This window comes from Drosophila biarmipes, chromosome 3L (assembly GCF_025231255.1).
Source record: "Drosophila biarmipes strain raj3 chromosome 3L, RU_DBia_V1.1, whole genome shotgun sequence".
Lineage (NCBI taxonomy): Eukaryota > Metazoa > Arthropoda > Insecta > Diptera > Drosophilidae > Drosophila > Drosophila biarmipes.
In genome coordinates this window covers 22,865,811-22,888,815 of record NC_066613.1, presented here as the reverse complement: position 1 = coordinate 22,888,815, position 23,005 = coordinate 22,865,811, and the positions used below count along the sequence as shown (strand labels likewise).

Genomic DNA, 23,005 nt, shown 5'->3' with positions numbered 1-23,005 from the left:
AATAATTGAAATCCATAACAAATGATATGGTAAATCAATTATTTGCCACTTTGCACATTGTTTTACATTAGTTAAGGGGTGAACTTAACTAAAAGAAACAGTCACTCTGCAAACACCTCATGAATTATTTAGAGAACTTTGCACTTTCAATAGAGGTCTTTCGCAGTTCGTGTTTTTAAGTAGGACCTTTAATTTTTTATGAGTTGACGCAATGCAAATGAATGAGTTCTAGTTTTGCGCCGCTGCCCTTCGGCCTCGGCCTCGCCAAATGGCTTTCGGCCTTCGATGGCCAAAGTAAAGGGAAATTCCCCAGACAGACACGGGTTTTATTTCGCGATTTGTGCGCTAGATCAGAAGTGTAGCAACTTAATTAACTTAAATTCGGCGGCTAAGAAGGCCGGATTCCCTTTTATGTTTACGATTGCCAACCCAAAGGGGGGACTTTGAGTTTGACACATTTTCCTTGGCATGCAAGACACGGACAAGTTTTCCACGCTGGCGCTTAAAAAGTTTTCGCCGCACCCAACCCGGCTGAAAAAGTCTTGGGCAGAGGATTTGCCCAGCTAAGTTGTTGAGTTGTGGGGAAGCGCGGGGGATTGAAAAGCGAGAGAGCCGAGTACTTTGACGAGATTTGCATAAAATTAGGGATTATTGTTAGCCGGATTCGGGGCATTGGGCGTGGAAAGATTGAACTTTATGCGCATATTGATGCCCGGCAATCCTTTGACACGGCTCTGCATCTCGAGAATACCACCACCATCCCAAGAACCTCAAGCATTCGCACCACCCCCCATTTTCATTAGCAAATATTTGTGGTCCAAGTAGCTCGCTTTGAGTTATGGCCAAGACCCGACTGCGGCTTTGGCCTGGCCAATAAATCAACTCACACGGCCACACACACGGACAATTGTGGCCATTCAATTTGATTATTCAATTGCACAATCCCGACAGCAGAGCCGGATGTATTGTCCAGATGCCAGATATCAGATATACAGTGCGTGGATACATACCGGGGGATACGGCCAGATAGCAAAAGACAAAGGCTTTAGTCTACCCACCGATAATGACATTTTAAATGCAAAACGCTTGCATAATAATTCCAGCGTCGATCCCCAACTTCTGGCGTACTGGCTGGCACACAAATTTATGGGCCAGCCCGAAAAAGAAAGTTGTCTCTCTATTAAAAATAAATTATAGACACGGGGCCGGGGTACAAAAATTGTATTTGCCTTGGCCACCGCCGTTCGGGGCCATAAATTTCCGCAAAACAAACTGGCTTTGTGGCCAAAAGGAGGAGCAGGATGGGCAGGATGGGCGGCAGGACGAGGCAACAGGTGCACGCGTGCTGGCCACATCTAGGCGTCCTGGCTGAAGGACTTCCGGCCAGAGGCTGGCCCCCTGTCTGCTGTTTAATGCATGCCCTTTTCACATGGATTTGCCACGGCAGTTCGTGGCTCCTCAAGCTCCTCGGGCTCCTCGGCTGCCCCGGGCCCAAAGCGATAAATCACAAAAAATGTGGCTCTTTTGCATTAAAATTTACAACCTACTAAACAAGACAGACGTCCAGAGTTGCCCACTTGACATGTGCACGCGCGCCCAGTATATTTTCGGGGCGAAGTGGAAATGGTATGAGTGATTGCGCATAATTCCGGCCTTCATCTTGAAGGCCAGCCAGCGGTGGCCTTAAGTCCACGCCTCGGTGGGCTAATTAAGTCCCCTGTAAGTGGCCAGGAACTCCGCTGTCGAGCCAATTACACGCAAATCAACTGGGGCCCCAGTTGTCAGACAATTAGCGACTCAGGCGACTCAGCTGGCAACCCGGCGAAAGCGTCTTTGGCCGTAATCAATTGGGCGATATTGAGTTATTAGGCTTTTATGGCGGAGGGGAGGTCAAGGGGGCGCTGGTGTGTGTTTTTGGTAAAGTCTCTGCGAGTCTGGTTACCCCCAAAGAGCATTTAATGTGCTCTAATGCGAATGGCATTGACATCCGCTTCACTGCGAAAAATAACCTATGATAAGGAAATATTTAATTAAAAAGAGAAATTTTGGTAAGTGCAATGTATAAACGTTATTAAACATAGGTTGGTATTCATTATATTTACTATTAACCATGTGTAACAAATATAATATTTGGTACACCTCCTGTTTCTTCAAATTTATTTAGCTAAGATCAAACTTTGATTACAATATTATTATAATTTATTTTAAAAATCTTTCCCAAACAAAAAATGATAAATCCCTAAAATATAACATAATGAACCCTTTTTTCTCAGTGTAAGAGCCAACGAAAGTGAGTCTCCGTCTGAAGGCACTCAGCTGATAAACGCGACAACGATGATGACAGCCATTTTTGGTAACAGAATGTTTGCTACAACTTTTCGCGGCCAATTTCGTGGCTCACTGACTGACAATGGGAAGTGGCAAAGCCTGTAGCTGTCTCTTTCTCCGCCGCTATTGTCGTCTCATTCGCCGGCTCTTTAGCTGGCTTTTTTCCCATGTCAGACACAATTAGATTTTGGTGTCAGTGCTGCCAGCGGCCATTAAAAAACTGGATAAATCAGATAAAAACACGAAAAGAGGTGCAAGTGGTTTCACAGCATTTTTTACTGATTGTAAAAGAATTTACCATTTTTTTAGACTCCTATTTAGCCTATTGGATGGCGAGCCCATGACATATTTCAATACTTTCCACTTCAGCTTCAAAAAAATGGCAGCACTGTTTTTCACTGCACAAACTTCTGCTTATTCCGTATCTGTTAAGTGTCAATTAAATGGCGATTCGCGAACGGATATCGATAAGGCTAATGGGAAAACAACTTTCAGCTGTTTTTATACCTGACTGGGCTTTATAAGCAAGAATTACGGTTGGCTTACAGAACAGTCCGCTTTTGCCAGGCCTTTCACCATGAAGATATCCATAGTGCTAATCTCTTTGGTCTCCAGTTTTTTGGGCGCTACAAGTCAGGTAGCTGTCAAACCGGAAGACGTGATTATTGAGGAAATGGTAACGACAGTCAAAACGACTCCTAAGCCACCGAGTCCTTACTGCCAGCCCAAGTTGTGCCCCAAAGGACAACACCATGTGGCCTGCGAAAACTATTACAAGGTAAGGTTTAAAGTAATTTATATATTCTTATTTAATTTTTTGGAATATGTTGGATTAGAATAGGTTAGATTAGATTAGTATTTCGATATTGGATGGGGTTATGGGAAAGCCATTTCTATATTTCTTATTATCCTTGTCCATTATCAAGTTGATTTTAGATGGTAAAACCCTTATACCCCTTCACAGAGCCTTCACCGCAGCTGTGCCGCCAAGGAGATTAACTTTGTGAACTTGACCACTCTCGCGGAGAACATTCTGAGGCACCACAACGAGCGGAGGTACCTCTTAGCCAGTGGAAAGAACTCCTTACTCCCACATGCCGCCCGAATGGTGGCCATGCAGTGGGACGAGGACCTGGCCGCCGTGGCGGGCTTCAATGTGAGGATGTGCCAGGCCAAGCACGACGAGTGTCGCAACACGGTTAGGTTTCCGCGATCCGGCCAAAACATCATAGTGTTCAACATGACGCGCCGCGTGGAGAAGTCAGTGATGGAGATGCTCTACCCCGAGCTCATGTCCATTGCCATGAACACCTGGTGGTCGGAGGCTGAGAGGATGACCGCCGCGGACATGGAACTCTATCCCTGCGATGAGAAGCAGCAAAAGTAAGTTAACTGCATCACAAAGCCGCCTTTTGGGATCCGTAAGCCAAACCAACTTCAACTGCATTGTGCATTCCGTAGAGCGTACCGCCACTTTGCGGTCATGGCCATCGAGGGCAACTCGCACGTGGGCTGCGCCGGACTGCGCTACGTGGTCAAGAACCTGACCCAGTTCAAGCTGACCTGCAACTACGCCCGGAGTCCGGTTTGCGGACAGCCGATCTACCGCTTCCGGCCCGTGGGCTGTCAGACGGGTCGCAACAAGAAGCACTCGTCCTTGTGCTCGCCCACGGAGCTCTTCCGCTGAATTTTCGGCTCCGAAAGCCACATTAACGCATCTTGCTTATCCATGTTTGTCCGTAAAACCTGGCCATAAATACCGGCCATCCATGCCTGGCCATGCAAAATTCAAACAACTCCATCGGAATGGAATTTCTGCCAATTTCCTGTGACGAACCAGGCCCGAGGTCCTTGGCAGGAAGTATCGATGGCGGTGCAATTACCTGCATAGCAGCCGGGAAAAGCTAGCAACACTGCGAAAATGTGTCTTAAAATCTCGAAAAATAACTGTCGATGCATGAAAAAATATGTTTATCTTTAGGATTATTAGCTGTTTATTTATTTAAAAAAGTAAAGATATGTTTCACATAACGTACGAGTTTAATTGTTGCATGTTGACAATGATAACAGACGATTTAGATTTATACTTAATAAAAAAATTTTAAAATATTTAAAAATATGGTAAATGATAATATTTCGATTGTATGTATCAACAGATTTCGCAAAACAATTTGGTTGTATATTTTTAAGAATATATTTTAAATGTTATTTTTTTTTTAATTTGATACGTTATAATAAAAATATATATACATTTGATAATACTTTGTTAAAGGTCTTGCCTTCATAATTTACGAGAATACATTTTAGTGTAAAGTTTTTGAAATAGGATACACCAAATAAAAGCAAAGCTCTGCCGGATTATATTTTCTACCCATTAAAGTTTATTTTTTTATTCTCCCGAGTACACTTACCTGCAACGAAGGGGAAATGATAGTAAAAACGTCAGCAGCAGTTATTCCCATATCCGGTGTCGGTAAGAGCAGCCTTTAAGTGGATAAAATCGAGGCGAAATGATGCAATGTGCTTCATTATCGCCAGCCCCACTTCCGTCGCCCCCGATGGGCGTAAACAACTTGATTAGGACAACTCGATAGGGCTGAGCTCGTTTAATTTAATTTTATTTCTGCATAAACTTTATGGCTTGTTTAGGATTGCTATTTAATGGCCAATCGAGTGGCGTTCGGGTCATTAACCGACCCGCTGCAATGGGGGCCCCCCGGGAGACCCCCTTCTAAGTGGATGCTGTTGCTGAACAGTATCATAAAAGCCAACTGCCAAGCGGGGTGTGAAACACGTGTTTTCTTTGCAGGGGCAAAGAGCTTCGACGAGCTGATACCAGATAGTTAATTAAAAGAGCCACACCGATTGAATGGCTGAATGATATTCATTAGCCGCGGGACAGAGCCCCTCTGTTTCGCAATCCGATTAGCACTCTCCGCTGCACCGCCATTCCATTATTTTATGCGACTTCATTTGATTGAAATGCATGAGAGTTCGGCGGGATGGCAGAAGCGGGAAATCGACTTTTCTTCTTCCACCTGGCAGCTGGTGGATTTGGCATTTAGCTGGCCACCACCCCCACATTCGCCCGTCTGACACCTGGCGAGGGAAAACCTGAAAGTCACCACTTCCGCAGCACATAAATTTGAAGCTCTGCGCGCTTTTTAAGGCTTCCTGAACCGCGGTGGAAAAAAATGCAACAAGCTGGGCTGCATAAAAAATACTAGACGCTGTCCCTAGCCCTCCTTTTTTTCCCATTTTTTCCCCTTTATTACTTTTTTTGGACGCTTTCCTCTCGCATTGCATGCCAAATTGTTCATGTAGTTTGCAGTTTTTGTTTCGCCACAATTTGTTGTGCCTCGGTTCAGCGCTCCCCGAACCCCGTTCACTTTTCGCTTTTCACTTTTCCGTTTCCGTTTAAGCACTTGAACTTAAAGCCTTGCCGGCTGCAATTTATCAAAGTTATGGCCGAGGATCTGGAAGTGGAGCAAATGTTTGGACCCGTCATGAACCCCTCGAATAAATATCTATTAAAGCCCCCCAAGTCCCCAGATGCAAGTGAAGATTTACGGGGCCTGCGACTCCTGATAATGGTGCATTAGCGTGTAAAGCGTTTTCGATGCACTTCCCACGGCGACAGTTCAGTTTCAGTGGCAGCAGAACCACTCCCAGACCAAGTCCCCCGTTCTTCGACCCGGTCCAAGGACCGAAGTCATTATCATTGTCAGCACGTAAAGCTTGCTCGCATGTTCAATATGTGTTTTCACTGGCTGAGTGTGAGTCGGGTTTTCGCGGTTTTCCCTTTGCATTATGCCTCTGACCGCACTTTTCTTTTGTCTTTCGCTTTTCTCTTTTCTCCGCAAAGGACCCACACACTGAACGAAGGCCCCGGGGTGGCTAAGGTGTCCGGCCCCAAGAGGTAAATGCCACTTGAAAGTCTTTGCTTTTTATGCCCCTGAGGTAAGGTCTAAAAGGTGGGATAGAGTTTATTGCGCCGAGGCTTTTGGCATTTTGGCCTACATTTGTAAAGAACCGGGTTCTCCTACAAGGCATGGAAATATCTACAAAATATTGGGCTAGCCATTAGAAAATTAATGCTAGTAGGGAAGTAGAAGAAGTTTCAAATTCTACGTTTGAATGTTTGAAGTAGGAAACAAATCCTAAGCGATGGGGGTCAATTCCTAGAATATATTTACAATATAACTAAAGTGGAATGCTCGTTTAAGGAAACAAATCCTTCTAGAAACAAATGCACTGTAAAAGGAGTTTGTATCCGTAGATCTATGATATCAGTATATCCTTATCCATGGCAAGAGAACGTTTTCTGTGTTACCCCCTGTGGCCTGCAACCAGCTTTATCTATATTTTCTTTAAAACTGAACTTTTAGTTGGTCTGAAAAAGTTTAGTTGCCACTTCTGAGATTATCAGCTCATCGGGAATTGCCTCTGGCTGCCGAGAAGCGGCTGCAAATCGCTCCCGGCACTCATCATTCGGTTCTCGGTTATTTTTATTTTTACGACTTCAACTTCCGCTGGTAATGGAGCTCGGTTTACGTTTATTAGCATACTTCGCAGTGGCTTTGGCCGTGGCTCAAGGTGCGTTTAATGGCGGACATCTAGCTGCCTCCGCCGGGCACTTTATGACTTCATTAGGAAGCCATTTACGAGTGTGTGCTTCAGATGCCGTCCACCCGCCCATTTGCCGTACACATCTGAATAAATATATGTATCTCCTCGATACTCTCTCTCTCGAGCCCTTATGGGGCCGTGCTGAAGGCCAATTGATTTGCTATAGAACCGAAGGGGCTTCTGGGCGGGAAGGCAAGAGTGGGCTCTGGGCTAAAATCTAATGAAATTTATGCAGGCGCTGCATTGCGGCTAAACATGAATGGGAAGCCCCAAACTCTCACTCTCACTCACCTGCCCATGTGGCGGCAACTTTTACCTGGCTTTTCCTCCAGTTTACAATGTGGCAAGGGTGTGTATGGCTGCACTTGCAAAAATAACACATTAAAAATGAACTGAAATTGAGTAAAATATAAAAACTAATGTTATAGATAAAACAGATTTAACAACCAAATGACTTGACAAATATTTAGTTAAAAGTTTTCTATGACAGAGTTCAGACTTTTGCTCTAAATTTCGGTACAACAGTTTTAATTAAATAATTTTACATTGAGGAATTGGAAATTGGCTCGCACTTTTCTTACCATTATTTTACTACTGGCTTATTAGAAGGCTTTCCTATTTTTTCAAGTGCTCGGCTGACCTAGTTAACTGGCCGGGGAAAGGAGAGGCAGTCCTGGTTTTTATGAACACCCTGGGAATGCCTTTGTCTCGGCTGTTGGCTTAGCTAAGCCCGACATCGATGGCCAGCTGGAGCCAGATTGGCGACCTGTTTCCCGCTCCGATCCGGGTTCAGCATGTGGAAGTAACAGTTTAGCGCAAGTTGCATGGCGTTGGCACTTTTCACTTTCGCCCCGAAAAACTAAGGTCGAGCATATTTCTCCGGCAAAGGGAAAGTTTTCTGGCCTGGCGGCAGCCAAATACAATTTGTGCTCGGTTTCGGCAAAACAAACAACTTAAAGTGCTCGGGCATGGCGATGGGGATAAGCATGAGGATGAGCATCCTGATACAAGGTGTCAGTCTTCTGCCGGCAGACAGCCTGAAAGGAAGGAAGCTTTTTCAAAACGCCAAATGATAAATGCATTTTTAATGGAGCACCCGCGCAGCCAGAGGCGGAAAAGCGAGCATTTTCCGGCGGCAAGGCTTAGCGGCAAGCGTGAATGGAGGTCCTTTCTGGTTGGGCGGATGATTAAGCTAATGTTTCGCTCCTTTAAACCCGACGAATTCTTGCTTCAATTAACCAAAGCCGGCAGGCGAACAAATTGCTTCTCCCCCCGTTTACAGGCAAACAAATGTTCCCCACGTGTGTGTTAATAAATTGCCGGAATTTAACCTTTTGCCAGGGCAATTGCCAAAGCTTTTATTTGTGCAATCAGGCCGTAATGCAATGAAACCCTGTGCCCTCCGCCATTGTTTCTGCTCGCATTCCATTTAATCAATATTCCAAACACACAAGGCAGCCAGAAATGGAAGTACAGATACAATGCCCGAAAAAAAGCAAAACTCCCAATCCAAAATTGTGGCTAAACAAAAACTAAATGGTAAGCAGAAAAAAAAGGGAAAAGAGGTGCGAGCGCCTAAAAGCATGCCGCACAAATTGAAAATAAATGCCAGCGAAACAAAAAACGCCTCGCTGACCATTTTAATTTACTAAGTTTTGATGATGCAAAAAAAGAGAGAGAATCGGGTGAAAAAACATAGCCCAGCCAGCCAGCACATAAAGTGTATACGTAGTTATTTGATGTATAAAATGTACACACCCAGAGGGGAAAGAGTTGGGCGGCGAGAATGAAAAATAGCTTACCGTGTGAGTGGGTGAGCTGGCATGGACGGGGATTTGCCTTAGATAGTTATTGATATTTGTACGGTCGGTGTGGTCGGGCCAGCACCTGCAAGCAATCAATTCATAATGCCGGCGAGCACTGGAGAACGGCTCCAGGAATGGCTATCCAATGACCAAAGCAGGGTGAATTTATGACCACTGGAGGAGATAGAACCGCAGAGCAATGTCATTAACTGGCAGGCGAAAATGAACCGAAGAACTAGTGGCTCTGCAGGAGATGGGGATGGGGATGGGGCTGCGGATGGGGATGGATAAATGAGCTGTTGATGGCCAGCCATAAGGATGCTGCCCGGATAAGCTGGTGAAATTGCTATAAAATTACTAACGAGTTGATTAGGTCACTAAACAGAAAAAGCTTCGATTGAAATTGAATAGGTTCTGGATGGGTTTTTATTTTCACTCAAGGTTACTATTTAATGTGGAATAAATAACCATCATTAAATAAGAAATGGGCAAAAAAGAATCTACATAAATCATCATTGATCATATTTCCATTAGTATGTGCAGAAAAAGAAATAAGTAAATGTTAGCTCTAATGAAAAACATTTTATCCATGTGGTAATTTAAAGTACTTTCCTAAATATCTCAATTTATGTAAGCTCCAACTGAAACACAAGAGGCGGAAAATTTCCAACGCCTTGGGCTGGGAAAACTTTAGTGGCGAGCAGGTGGAAAAGCAACGCTCAGCTTAACTTTTAATCAGTAGTCAAGTATGGATAAGGGCGAAATGGAAGTATTTTAAAGTTTAATTGAAAGAGCAAGGGGGAATTTAATATATTTTTTCCAACTCTTCTGGAAATGATAAAATCACTCCTTTCCGCCTCTTACGCATTGCCACCACTTTTATTATACTCCGCTGAAGACCTTTTCCTTTGTTCGCCTTCCACTTCTAGACTGGCAATTATGAATTTTTTACTCTGCCTTCTGTTTGATTATTGCTCATTTTGCCTGGCCAAGGGAACAGTTTATTAATATCACTCATTGAGTAAGACTTTTTTGTTCAATAAAAAGCCAATAAAATGTAGTTCTAATTGCGTTTAAAGCAAATAGCCCCCGGGGAAGGAAGCGAATTTTTAATGGCAATACTCGCGATGATGACAGCTATGCTTTGTGGGAAACAAGAACTCAAAAACAGGGGGAATATCTGTAGTGCGGTTGGGCACTCACACGTTTTGCAGTCACAGCAACCTTAATAGGTGAGACAAAGGGGTGCCGAACAAAGGACTATGCGGCAGGCCCAATTGGATAAGGACCAACCCACTTTGCCCCACTCCCACCCATTCAGATTTCATACTATTCGCTCCATTGTTGCACTTGTCTGGCTGAGACAAAGGCCCCACAGAACCGGCTAATGTGTTGCACTTTCTTCAACGTCCTGCGGTCCTTTTCCCGCGGCAACTCCTGTTTCGTGTTCCGATTCGGGATTCAGACAATGCTCCTTCTATCTGCAATAAGGAAATGGTTGTGTTCTATATTTAGGCGCTTGCCACGCCCCATTATCCTAGCCCTGCCCGTGCTGCAGCTGCCCATTGTCTATGCCACGCGCGTTGATTCAATAAATCCCAGGGCACGTGGATGTTGCTCTGCGTGTTTTCTGGGGTGAACATTCTGTGCCACTGCACTGGCTCAGGGAAGTTGAGGTAGTGGTACTCAATGGCAAAAAGAGATGTTCTAAATCGTGTGGTATCCATACTTAAGGTTTCGATTTTCTTTGTGATTTGTATGCATTTGTCATTTTTTCAACTCATATCTCATAATACATATATTTAACATTATTCTCTCTCTAATCTTTATCCTTTTTTATGACTGTTTTTAGAGTTTTACGCTTTTAAAATTTAAAAAACGTTTCAGTTTTTATAAAATACTTATATTTTTAAGTACTTATCTATTTTGGCAGGCACTGCATAAAATGAAAAAATTAAACCTGATTATTGGCATTTATCGCACGCCTGATTAGCAAACCATTCGCATATTACGCTCACACCATTATTTCCCGCGATTATCCACCTCGCAGCAAATTGCGACTGCTGCTGCAGGACCCACTTCTTCGTCCTGGAAAACTAGAGAAAAATGAAAAAAGGAGCAAGCAAAAGACACAAAACGGGGTTAACTCGTGCACTTAACGGCAACTCGAGCGCCTCGAGGACGAGGACAACATTATAAATCCTTGGCAGGCATTTTGCAAGTGGCAGTCGCAACTTGTAACCAGTGGATAAACCCATCCCCTGCGCCGCCCCTTCTTCGCCAGGCAACCTAAGAGCATTACCAAGAAATGTAAACGGTAGGGTTCTCTTTTTTCGGCGATGTTGTAAGACAGCTCACACACAACTCAATTTAGTCAGTTTTTAATGAGGAAACTCAGTATGCATTTTCCCCCTATCGCTGCCACCCATTTGCTGCACTCTGGTGATTACACCCTCCTCATTATACACTCGTGCAACAAAGAAGAGTTTACTTAAATCTAATGAGTGCGACTATCATGCACCTTGTTGTACAAAATGGAATTAGTCAAATCAAATATATTTAGATTTATAAAATTCAACGGACTTCGTGTTTAAAATACTTTTGTAATTAAAAAACTATATTGTTGAAAGTAACATCTTCAAAACTACCTAAATCAACTTTGTACACTGAAAACAATAAATCAAATATTTTTCGGGATAATATTAACTATATATATTAAAATGTATAATAATATGTTTTATTTTTATAAAAATACTGAACTAGAGCTTTATGTTAAGCTATGGCTCACAATAGCTCCCAATAATTTTGTTTCTAATAACACTAAATTGTAGCATAATTATTGACTGTTAGAACTTGATATTTCTTCCCTAAATTCTTCCGTTTTTAATGCTGATTTTGAATGGCTTTTAGGTATATTTCTGAGTGTACCCGCCAGCCCATTTGCATTGGGTAAGCGGTTATGAGTCTGACAGGAGTCGAGCTCCGTTGCAGGGCTCCGGCTGCCTCAAAGGAATTCGCCTCGTTGTCTGTCATGTCATTTATTACCGCTCTACCTCCTCCCCCCGCACCGCTTTCCCCCGTGACCATGCCCAACCCTCTTAACGCCCCCTTCCGGACCCGCCCCCTTGGCGTCCGTTTGGTTCAATCGTTAGACATTTCCGTTGCGCTGTCCCTTTTTAGTGCCACGCTCGGCTCGTCCTTTGTGTGCGATATCCTGCGCCTGTCCAGCCCGTGTCCTGTTTTCCGCCGCTCTGCCTTCCGTGCTTCACTGTACCGCACAGTGGAGCACTGCGCTCCCACAGCGCCCTGTGTGCGTTGTTGCTGTAATCGCACAAAGATGGCTCAATAACAACGCAACATGAGCGGGCGAGTCCTTTGGGCTGCGCCAGCAATTTGTGGGTCAAATTGAATTTGTATTGTGCCCGGGCAGCGCAAAATTGATTGAAACATTTGCGTGAATTTATGTCCTTGAAATGATTGGCCAGCCGCATCTTTGAGAGTCCCCCACGCCGGCGATGGCCCGACTTCCCGAGTCCCTGCCAATCTGCCGGACTTGTTTGGCCTGTGCATTATTTATGGGATTAGTGGCCTCAGACCGTTCGCCCAATGGCCACGTGCCAGCGCCCAAACTTGCTCTGGCCTCAAAACTGATTAGGTTCAATGAAGCCCTGTCCTCTGCTTCGTGTCTCTGCTGGGCCGTTTTCTTGCTGCCTTCTTTTCCATGGTTTTTTTTTAGCTTCATCTATTTTTCATGCACCTCGGCCGGGAAAATAAAACAAATTTTCACTTTAACATGGGCCCGAGTTGACCTTGGGTTGAGTTGAAAACTTGCGCACACTCATGCCAACTGCGGCTGTCTGTCGGCCTGTCGGGCAACAAGTTGTCTCGTGTATGTGGCTGGAAATCTGGCTAACAGGCTGCAAAACAGCCAACAGCCAGGGCGTGCAAGCTCCACACTGGCCAACAAAGTTGAGGGGTAAAGAGATGCAAATTTAAATAACTAATTTTCTATACTTGTTACCACTGGCATGCACCAATTTTATACTTTAAATAATCGACAATATTAAACTTTCTAACTTACATTTAATTAATTATTTTTTTATTATTTAAAAACAAGACAAAGCTTAAAACAAAACAGGAAATCTTGTCTTTTCTGCGGCTCATTACTTTATTTCAAGAAATTGTATTTAATAATAGGCATTTATTTATTTTTGAAATTATGGACTTTCAGACTTATAAGAATTATAACCTAAATATGGTATCCCCTAAATATTTTGTTGGCCAGTGTAACGAAGCCAATGTCATGCCTCACCGTACACATATACTTTTTAATTTAAAAAATGACGTTTCTTATTTTTTCCCACCCGTGCTCGGCCAGACGGATTTGCTGAGGGCCTGGCGAATAGTTTAATTCCTTTAAGTGCCCAACGCGGCGTATGCGTAATGGGTGCAGCGCTGAAAAGTAGGCTGCAGCTGAATTTCAATTACAAAATGTCAGACGAGCCGCAGATAGCTTATCCGTGTTTCTGTATCTGTGTAACTGCAACTGTTTGGGGGCAGGGGTGCTGTTGTGTGTGTGTGTATGCATGTGCGTTATCATTGGCATTGTAAAACAAGTCACTTAACACACAAACGGCAAGGCACACACACATGGCAAAGAAGTTAAATTTGCTGCTTTTGTTGGCAGTTGTGAAACAATGGCCTGGAATTGTGTCTTTTGTGTGTGTCTGCGTTGTATCTTGTATCTTTTTGTTAGCTCAAGTCAATTGTTCTGCATGTGTCGCACTTTCTCCGCAGCTCTGTGTAGCTGTTGTAGCTGTTGTATCTCTGTGTGGGGCTTTATTTACGTGTTATCTGAGCCCATTCTGGCCCCAGGCACGCCCTCTGCTCGTTGTGCTGCCACATGCCATCGGTTGTTGCTGCTTTTGGCACTTGTCTGCCTATTGCGCACTGATTGTTTGCATAAATTGGCATAATTAAACAACGCTGCAAATGGGTATTAACTTGAATGCCACCAGGTTCGGCCAAAGTTTCTACTCTTCGGAATGTTAAGCCCCCAAAAACATTTAAGGTTCTGTATCTGAAATTGCTTAAGATTCGGGGATTACTGTGACGTACCATTGTGAAACATTTGATACACCATCAAAGTGAGCAAATTAAATATTTATACCATTTCTCAGTTCGGCAAGTTCGACAGTATTCTATTTCAACTGTAGTATGTATTGATTTTCTGCAGACCAGAATATAAAATATTTTGACGTTGACAAATGGATTTTATATTTTTATTATATCCTAACCAATCCATCGGTGACCTCTTGCTGTTTTTAAAATCTTTAAATAAAAGGTAATAAATAATAACAAATCCTTTAAAATCGTGTTGGGTTGATACAGAGTATTTTGCGGAAAAACACTAAAACTATGTACCGTTTTTCATTCATATGGGCTTTATAATATGTAAATGAGATATATAAATGTTTGCAAAGATCTTAAAGTATACATATATATTATATGATATTTAATAAAAGCCCCGAAAGTTGCTTAATTGTAGCAAAAGCAATAAAATTATTTCGTTTTCAACTTCGATTTCCCCTTTTCTCGCCCCAGGCTCTTCTGCGAGAAATGGCGTGAATTTTGTTTTCTTTTCGCCACGACCTTTACGCGTGTCCAGTCGTGCAAAAAGGACAGAAAACAGGGCTCTGCAGTTGAAAGGGCACCGCCGAGGGGGTCAGGCACCGGGCGAAGAAAAGCGTTATGTAATGGGCCAACGCGGCGTATACGCAATGTCGGCGGCGTTGTCGCCTTGTTAGCTGGCCTCTTGCCATTTTCATTCGTTTCCATTTTTTGTATGCACTGCTGGCTGCCATTATTCGGCTTTAATTGCTGCACTACGTGCTTTAATTAAAATACAATACAATGGGCAGCACAAGAGGAGCATTTCACAAGCAGAGACAGAGGCAGAAATGCTGATGTGATAAGTTGGCGGCTTAAATTTCATAACTCGCGTATGTTGAACATCAATGCTGGGCTTTGTTTCTGTCATTAATTAAGCAAATTAACTGTAAATAAAAATTCAGTAATTGCGTGCGCATATCAAAAAGCAACTTGTTAAGTGCTACAGCAGAATACGGGGTCATAATTCCCCCTGCCATCTGCCAAGCTCGAACTGGCAACTGCCAAAAAGAGCTTATTAATGCGCACATGAACGGCTCGCAGGGAGTCCGACTTTCCCCGGCACTCGTAATTGGCTCACCTTTAATTTGCCGAAGGCAGGTGGGCCAAGGGAGGGCAGCCAAAGTGTAATAAATAAATTAACATAAAACAAACACAAATTAATGAATGAATAAATGATTGGCAAGGACTCCTCCTTGCCCACGGCTCGAGGCCAGGGCATTGGCGGAGGCGTATAAACACTGTGCAGATTTCAATACAAATGGCAACTGTCGATCAACGTCAATTAGTTGCCAAATGGCTAAGGCAATTTCCAATAATTTTCCTTCTTATTTATTCCCTTTTTTTGGAGATAATATCTGGCCATAATGAGGGTTGGAAAATCCTGCTCTGGCCAAATGTAAATTGTAAGCAAATCAATCAGCCAGCAGCAACAGCTGTTCATGATTTATTCAGCGGGCGGAGCAGTTGAAAATTTTAATAATATACAAAGACTGTTGTCAGTGTGTTGAATTGATTTTCCCTGAATCCCCATTTAATGTTCTTTCATTTCCCTTACTTATTTATACGATGCTTTCCCAGGACTTCAGGACATTGCGACACGAGAAGACAAAGAACTGAAACAATTTTAGAGGGAAAAGGGGGAATGTATAGTATCTCTTTGAAAGTAAGAACATGTGGGGCAGCTTGTTCTAGTTACTGGGAAAATGCTCTTCAGAAGTTCCTATAAAATCAGGGGAAATGTAATGACTTTAAAGGGACTGGTGACTCTTTCCCACGCCGAATGATTTGTGCCATCGGGTTGTAAATTTTAATTAAACACAGTTTACGCCAAATTCGGACAGGAGTATCTGCATAATTTATGGCAGTTACCACTCCGAAAAGAAGAGTTTCCCGGGCACAACACAATAAATAAAAGCCACGGCCCCAGCGGAAATAATTAACACGAAAGTCAAGGAAAATAACTTGGCCAGCAGTTTTGCTTCTCTTACAACGATGTAGTTTCCTTGCCGATGATGATGATGAGTGCGATAATCACGAAACCTTTGTCAGCAGTTTTTCCGGCAGTCGTAATGAATTAATTGATTTGCGGTGGCCGTGGCAAAGGTGAATGAAATATTAAAGTCAACATCTGATGCCATATATGGCGGGAAAGAGGTCCTGGAATAGGTGGAAAACTGGCAACTGTCATTGGCATCTGTCGCAGCTCGAATGGCATTGGCATGGACATTTGCATTCAAGCCCATTGTAAGTGCTGGCTCGTACATTTAATGGCCCATTCGGGGCGCTCTTAAGGGCCCTCACACGCACATCCCCGTAATGTGCAATTAAAGTAATTTAATTTATTATTTGCCATTGATCAGCAAACTTCAGCGGCATTAATCATTGAGCAACGGCCTCTTTTTCTGCAGTTATGTTGCATTTTATTTAAATGCTGACAGAACACATTAAGTCGCGGATAGTGTAGCGTCGGGGACATTTGCAAATCGGAAGGGGATTAAACTTAATCCCCTAATGTACTAGGTTAAATATTCCCCTTTTTTTGGGAATTGGGTTAAGAGCTGCTGGGGCAGCAGCTACGTGGTAAATGCAATTAAACATGCTCTCGGATTTTGGCAAGACCCTTTTGGCCCTTGGCCCCTTCAGCGTATTCCCGCTTCGCATAATCACAATCCCCTTCCACTCATTAATTCGCCTGTCGCTATATCCGATTAATTACAGTCCCCCGCCCCCGCCCCAGCACGAATGGCAGGTAAAATGAGTTATGCTGCAGCAACAACCTCAAATTATGTTTGCGGAAATTTATGAGTGGCCCAATACCAATTCAGGCCGGGATCTGCTGTACACTTTGCCGGAGCCTTGTAATTACATTTTTTAATAAGCAGTTAGCACAACGAGGACATCAACTAATCGCCGCCCAACATCTTGGCTTACAAAGTTAAATAACATTTTGTTGCCTTTTCCGTTTAATAACTTAATGCAGACACACACACACGTCCCACCTTCCAGCTTGGTGTAGGCGAATTTAATAAGCTTAATGCTTCTGCCAGGACAAACAGCCAGAACTTAGATGAATTTCCCAAGATATGCTGGGCACTCCCTGCACATATATACTCGGCTATGTGTATATACGCACATGCGAGTGACTTGTGCGCCCAACAAATGCAATTAATTATAATTTTTAATTAGCTCGGCAGCAGCCACCCAACCACCCACCAGCCCACCTTTCCACAAAAACAAAGGCGAAGAAAGCTGCAAAATTCTACTTCATATTGCCGACGCATGACGCGCCTCGACACGCGATTAATAAAAGGGGCCAAGCGGCAAGTCAAGTGCTGGGCGGTGGGTGGTGGTCGGTGGGAGGGGTCCTCGGCAGGGGGCGTGGCCGGCATAAGCGACAGAAACAGCGACAGCAAGTGAAAGGTATTTAGTCACGCGGAAAGAAATGTTTACTTTTATTAGCCGGGCCAGCGGATTAGGAAGGGCGGTGCGAAGAAAGCAAGGAAAGGCGGAAGAGTCTGAAAATTGGGAGAGTTTTCCCTGGGGTGGACCTTGTATAGGCAACCCGGAAAAGGAAGAACAGAAAAAATATATATCTAACATATATTTAATTATTTTTTTGGTTTTAACAAAATTTAAAGTTCAGATATATTATTTTATTTGTTTTTTTTTTGTTTTTTGTTTTTTTTATTTCTATGTTTTCAATACATATTGTACATTTACATAAGTAATTATCTTGTCGGATTGCTAGAAATTGGTTAGTTCCATTTAATTGCCAATGGAATTTTATTACTCATAGGCAGTGTGATTATGGCCTTAAAATAATATGCAAATATCCATTTTAAACAACTGAAAACGACAAGATTATTGTCAAAAAAAACATTATTACTGAAAAATTGCATTGTGTGTCTGTCTGCTGACAAAAGCATAATTGGGTATAATTCGCTATAATTATACTGTGCGGGTGCTATCATGTAAAGATCAATTTAAAGGTAATGGATTTCAATTAAAGTCAACCCTATTACCAGCACACATGCCTTGGCAAGCTGAATGTGGCTTAGCCAAGCCCCCCTCTTTTGGCCACTCAATGCGTTGTTTACGTGCGAATGTGAAATACTCATTTCTATTTCGCTGTTGTTTATTATTGTGAACAGGCCGGGGAAAGGATGATGAAAGCACAACATGGCCAGAACGAGGTGGAAATGAGGGGGCCGAGACTCCTGCAATTCATCAGCCAAAAGGGCTTTAATCCCCCCGCAGGGCTGTCTGCTCGGGAGTCGGTGAGTTGGATCCGTTTAAGGCGTTTCGGCGCAGGTCTAGGGTTCCTCCGAGCGCCAAGGTCGTCTGTCGCTGAGCAGCTGCTAAGGCGCAAATTAGATTTGGCTGGGACAACCGTGCGCCGAGACAAAGCCGCCAAAGCCATGACAGATCAGGGCCAAAAGGGCCGGGGACGCGGGAACACGGCGAAAACCAAAGATAATTGCAGGTTTGGTACTAATCAATGTTACGTTTGTACTCATCAAGCCAAATAAATGTCACTTGAGACGCAGATGATGCTCTGATAAAATAAAAAGAAAAGCTGGCCAAGTTCTTCTTATGTATATAACATTTATTACGTATAGAAAAAGGCTCACAGGCTCGGGTGAACTTATATAAATCATGATATGATCTTTCAATAATAAGTATAAAATAAGATAGTTACGTCGCAGGGTTTTATTTTTCACAGATGCATTAAAATAACATTTAAAAATTGAAAAATATTTATTAATATTATATAGTATATATTTAATACAATAAAATATTAAAAAAACCCAAACAGTTTCCTCTCAATTGTATAATTTAACAATTTTTTTTTTTATTCCCTAATAATATGATCTATAAACCGTTGGAAATTTCTTTCCGTGCAGAAAAGAAGCTGTCCTCAGAGCGAAGGCAAAATTAGAGACTCGAAGACTTTGTCTCGTTGTTTGTTGCTAATTAGGCAAAAATTACATTTTAAAAGGCTGTCGAGCGTAAAATGGAAAAAGTTCCCGACCAGAACCCGACTCCTTGTCCTCATTCTCGTCCTGCTCCTGCATTTTTGTCATTTAACAGCCTGCAGCAGGAGGTAGGAGGACGGAGGACAGAGGTTGGAGGTCATCTCCTGCAGAGAGTGGCACATATAACTTTTAGTGGCCCTGCCATCGCCTGAGTGGCGTTATAATGACTATGACACAAACGTGATGTTGCAGATGCTGGCCGGGTTGGCAGGACTTTGGCAGGGATCCTCGGCCACCGGAGAGGGAGATGGAGATTCAGATTCAGGGTCAACCGCCTGGTCACAAAGTTGCAGCTGCTGCTAAACATGCCACAGCCAACAAATTGCGGCCATTTCTCAGCCCGAATTTATGCCACGCATAAGTGACAAACAATTTGTTTGTCCACCACACACACACACACACACACACATCGCACCTAACCAGGTTAATTTAATTGAGTTCGGCGATAAATTCAATTCATAAAATCACGCCGCCAGCATCGTCATTAGCGTCGATTGCAAAGAGTTTGAATTTAAATTGCAACAAATTGAGTTTGGCACCCCCGGGGGCTGGCAGCTGAAAATACAATTTGATAAAAATATATTTGCCTTTTTTTTGACACAATTAGCGGTTCGTTCCGGCTTGTGCAGAGGCATTTTTCGGTTATTTATCAAAGCCCACAGCCTATATATATGATATATGGGGAATTTGTGCCCGAAACACATTCTCATTCCACTTTATGCCCACTAAGCCAATGAAAATTCGCACAAAAAAGAGAGAAACGCAATGACGAGGCGGCGAAAATGTCAGTGGCCCATCAAAAGGGATTGACGCCCGGCTCTGGGGACAGGCTCCGTATATATAAGGATTGGGAATAACAAGAAGCCAGCTATTTGCGGCATATTTTACACGCTTTTCTACTCCGTTTACACGCTCGAGGACCAAGGACCTTGCTCGCCATCCGCTTCGCTAAGGAAATACTTGGGAAAAATAGATAGAGCGGCGGCCCAGGCATGTGATGTGCCCCGTACGAGTGCGCATATAAAGTGAAAACATTTACACATGTTTGATTTATGGGTCAAGTGTGTGATAAAACTACAAAAGCAGTCTGAATGGGGCGCTGGCAGCGGGCTGAAATCAGAGTAAATCATGCAAAATACAAACGAAAGATGATAATATGCCGGCGTGCCGTACGGCAAAATTATGCAGTCGCAAGGATGTGCGAAAAAGTCGAGCAACTCGAGCGCCAAGCGACGCGCAAAAGTATGCAATAAATGTGAGAAAAGGAGTGAGGCCATCGCCATCACCAAGGATTCGCCTTCTCCGCACTCCTCGGCGCGGCCATAAAAATTGTATTTCAGTTAAGTGCCCGGCAATCGGACACTGTCCGCTGGGCAAAAGGTCCGGCTTAAATGGCATTAAATGCACACCAGGGCCGGGGATTTTTCATCCAGCCTGACAGCTCATAACTCGGGCGGAGGAGCAGGGACAATGACGAGATGAGCAGATTCTGGCCGGGGAAAGTGAATCAAACGGAATGTAATTTAAAATAACTATATGGTATTCTTTTAGTATGAATATAGATATTTAAATATTGAAATCCACTTTATTATACAAATTGCTTATATTTTAGTATCCCCAAATATATTATTTTAAATATTAAAAATATTTATTGATTGTGGCGACTAAATTACAGCAAAAAATATTTGCTCAGAACCAAAAAAAAGGGTTTAAAAGCCAACTCCTTATTAACCAATTACCAAATTTAAAAAATTTATATTGTTGCTAAAATGTATGCCCTTTCCCTTAAAAAGTTTTCATATTTTTAGCTCTCAACTTTTCTATTTGAAAAAGAGTCCTGCATAAGTATAAATCGAGTTAGGAGTCATTGCTCCGGATTTGGAGACCCCACACTTAATGGGCACTCTCACACATCGGATGGGTAATTGCATTTGAAGCCAGCTGAAATTGACCAAGAACGACAGTTGCCAGCAAATCGAGTTATCTGGCTGGGCCCAGATCAGATGGCCATATGGATTAACGATTATGACAGCGGTCGTGTGGCCGTGACGGCCAGAGAATATGCCCCGTAATTTGCAGTCACAGCTCCTAATGAAATTGCCCAGTGCAAACGAGATGGAGAAATATGCGAGGAGTAAACAATTTGCATCCAAACGAAATGGGAAAAATAATTATTTACACAGCAATTTAAGTGCAGCTCGGCCAGAGCAAACAGAGGAAGACGCCTGGACAGACGGCCGGGCCTAATTTATGTGAACGAAATGCCAAAAATTCCATTTGAGACAAAGGCCAGAGCCAGAGAGGCAAAAATTGAAAATGACAAATTGCATTAGGAGGGCTCTTCGCCTGGGCGTGGGAGTGTTGACCACAGAAATGACAGCCCAAAGTGGGCACAGAGTGAGCAACAAATTCGGACCAGCTCGGTTATCCATTTATGGAGACAACGGCAACAATGTCGCACATATTCAAAAAGCAATTCTCGGCTAAACTGGGCTAACACACAAAAACAGGGCCAAAAGCTGCAAAACTGAAAGCCAAAAACCACAAGAATACACAGAAAAATTATAAAACGGAATTCCAGCGAAAACAAAAAGCAGCAGGGCAACCAAACAAACAGTCAGCCAGAGCGGCAACCCATTTAAACCGATTTCCTAATCAAAGCCGTATTACTTGCCCAGCCCCAAAACCGCAAATCCATACGTATCCGCCGCATGTAACCCCATCTACCCCCATTTTGCCACCCCTCACGCACAAATGCAAAATTTAATTATGAGTCAGGGTTTTCCCCGCGTTTTTTCGCCTTTCTGTTTTGTTGCTGTCGACAACGCGGCGTGAAATATAATTAATTTGCTATTTTTAAAGCACAAAAATGAGAAATTCGACTGGGAAACTGGCGCCAAAATAATTGCCAAGGGAAACGCGCTCTTTTTCCTGGCGAATAACCACAGAAATTTCATTACATGTGTAAACAATATAGCCAACAAATTTGGTTTCTCTTCCTGCCGTCATTGTTTAACTTTAAAAGGGGCGCTATTAAGGGGAAGTGGAAGTAATTATTCTTATTAATAACGTCGTATGTAAGCACTAATGAGGGGGAAAGTGTATTGCTGGCAGGAAACTTGGCTAAGTTAAAGCAGCTTAAGGAGCGGCCAATCGATGGGAAAATCGCCTTGCTGCAATTTAAATTGGCCAGTGGCATTCGCTTTGACAGTGCCACAAACACGTCGGACGGTCGAGGGGATCAGAGCGAGTGAAATAATGTACGATATTCCGGTTGGCAGCTGGAGGACAATATTCGGCAGCCCCTGACAGGGCTTTGGTCCTGCCAGGACTCACGGTCATGTCAATAAATTATGTACTGGCTTTTCGCCCGGGCTGTGTGTGTGTTCTCTGCATTTGAAGCCTTAGACGCCTGATTTATGCCCAATAAGCGAATTTAAATTGCAACTTCAGCTGCAGACGAATACATGTGTTCGGCTGAGTCGAATAAAATCAAATCATACTCTGGCATTAAAAATGTACGCGGCAATTTTGAGGGCTTCGCCACAGGAGACACACGGCACATAAAAGGCAAACGTGTTTTCCTTCGCTTTCGCTTTTACTTTCTCGCCAGTCAAAGTGAAGTGAAATTCCTGGCCAAATTGGCAGACTTTTTTCCAGAACGTTAATGTTGATCCTGCGGCTCTGGGAACAGCCAGTGTAGTGTCCTTTTAGGCAGCGCAGGAATGCGACACGGGGAAAATTACGTTGACAAATGAAAATGTCACAATGATGATAATTTATTTTCCCTTTTGGCGATTGCCTTTCCTCGGACCCAACTGTGTGCCGAATTCCCCGGGCATTCCGGTTTTCATCTCCACTCCGGGCGACAGCTGCGACCCGGGCTATGCGCAATTAAAGGTAATATCCGACAATTGTGTTGGCGCCTCTTTGGGGGAGCCTTTTTGGCAGACCATGAGTGACGGAACTCTACATGAGTTGGATCTAAGTTTGGAAATAGAAAATGAAATTTAATCTAAATTTGAAACGATGCTT

At 43.3% G+C, this 23,005-nt stretch overlaps 1 protein-coding gene across 1 annotated transcript; it reads left to right on the top strand.

Moving 5' to 3' along the window:
* The first annotated feature begins 2,880 nt into the window (after positions 1–2,880).
* On the top strand, positions 2,881–4,698 carry LOC108034461 (antigen 5 like allergen Cul n 1-like). The gene is made up of 3 exons (XM_017109345.3): positions 2,881–3,106; positions 3,293–3,711; positions 3,790–4,698. Exons 1-3 carry the CDS (start codon positions 2,906–2,908, stop codon positions 4,013–4,015), a joined length of 846 nt encoding a protein of 281 aa, XP_016964834.1. The 5' UTR covers positions 2,881–2,905; the 3' UTR covers positions 4,016–4,698.
* Positions 4,699–23,005: the final 18,307 nt, after the last annotated feature.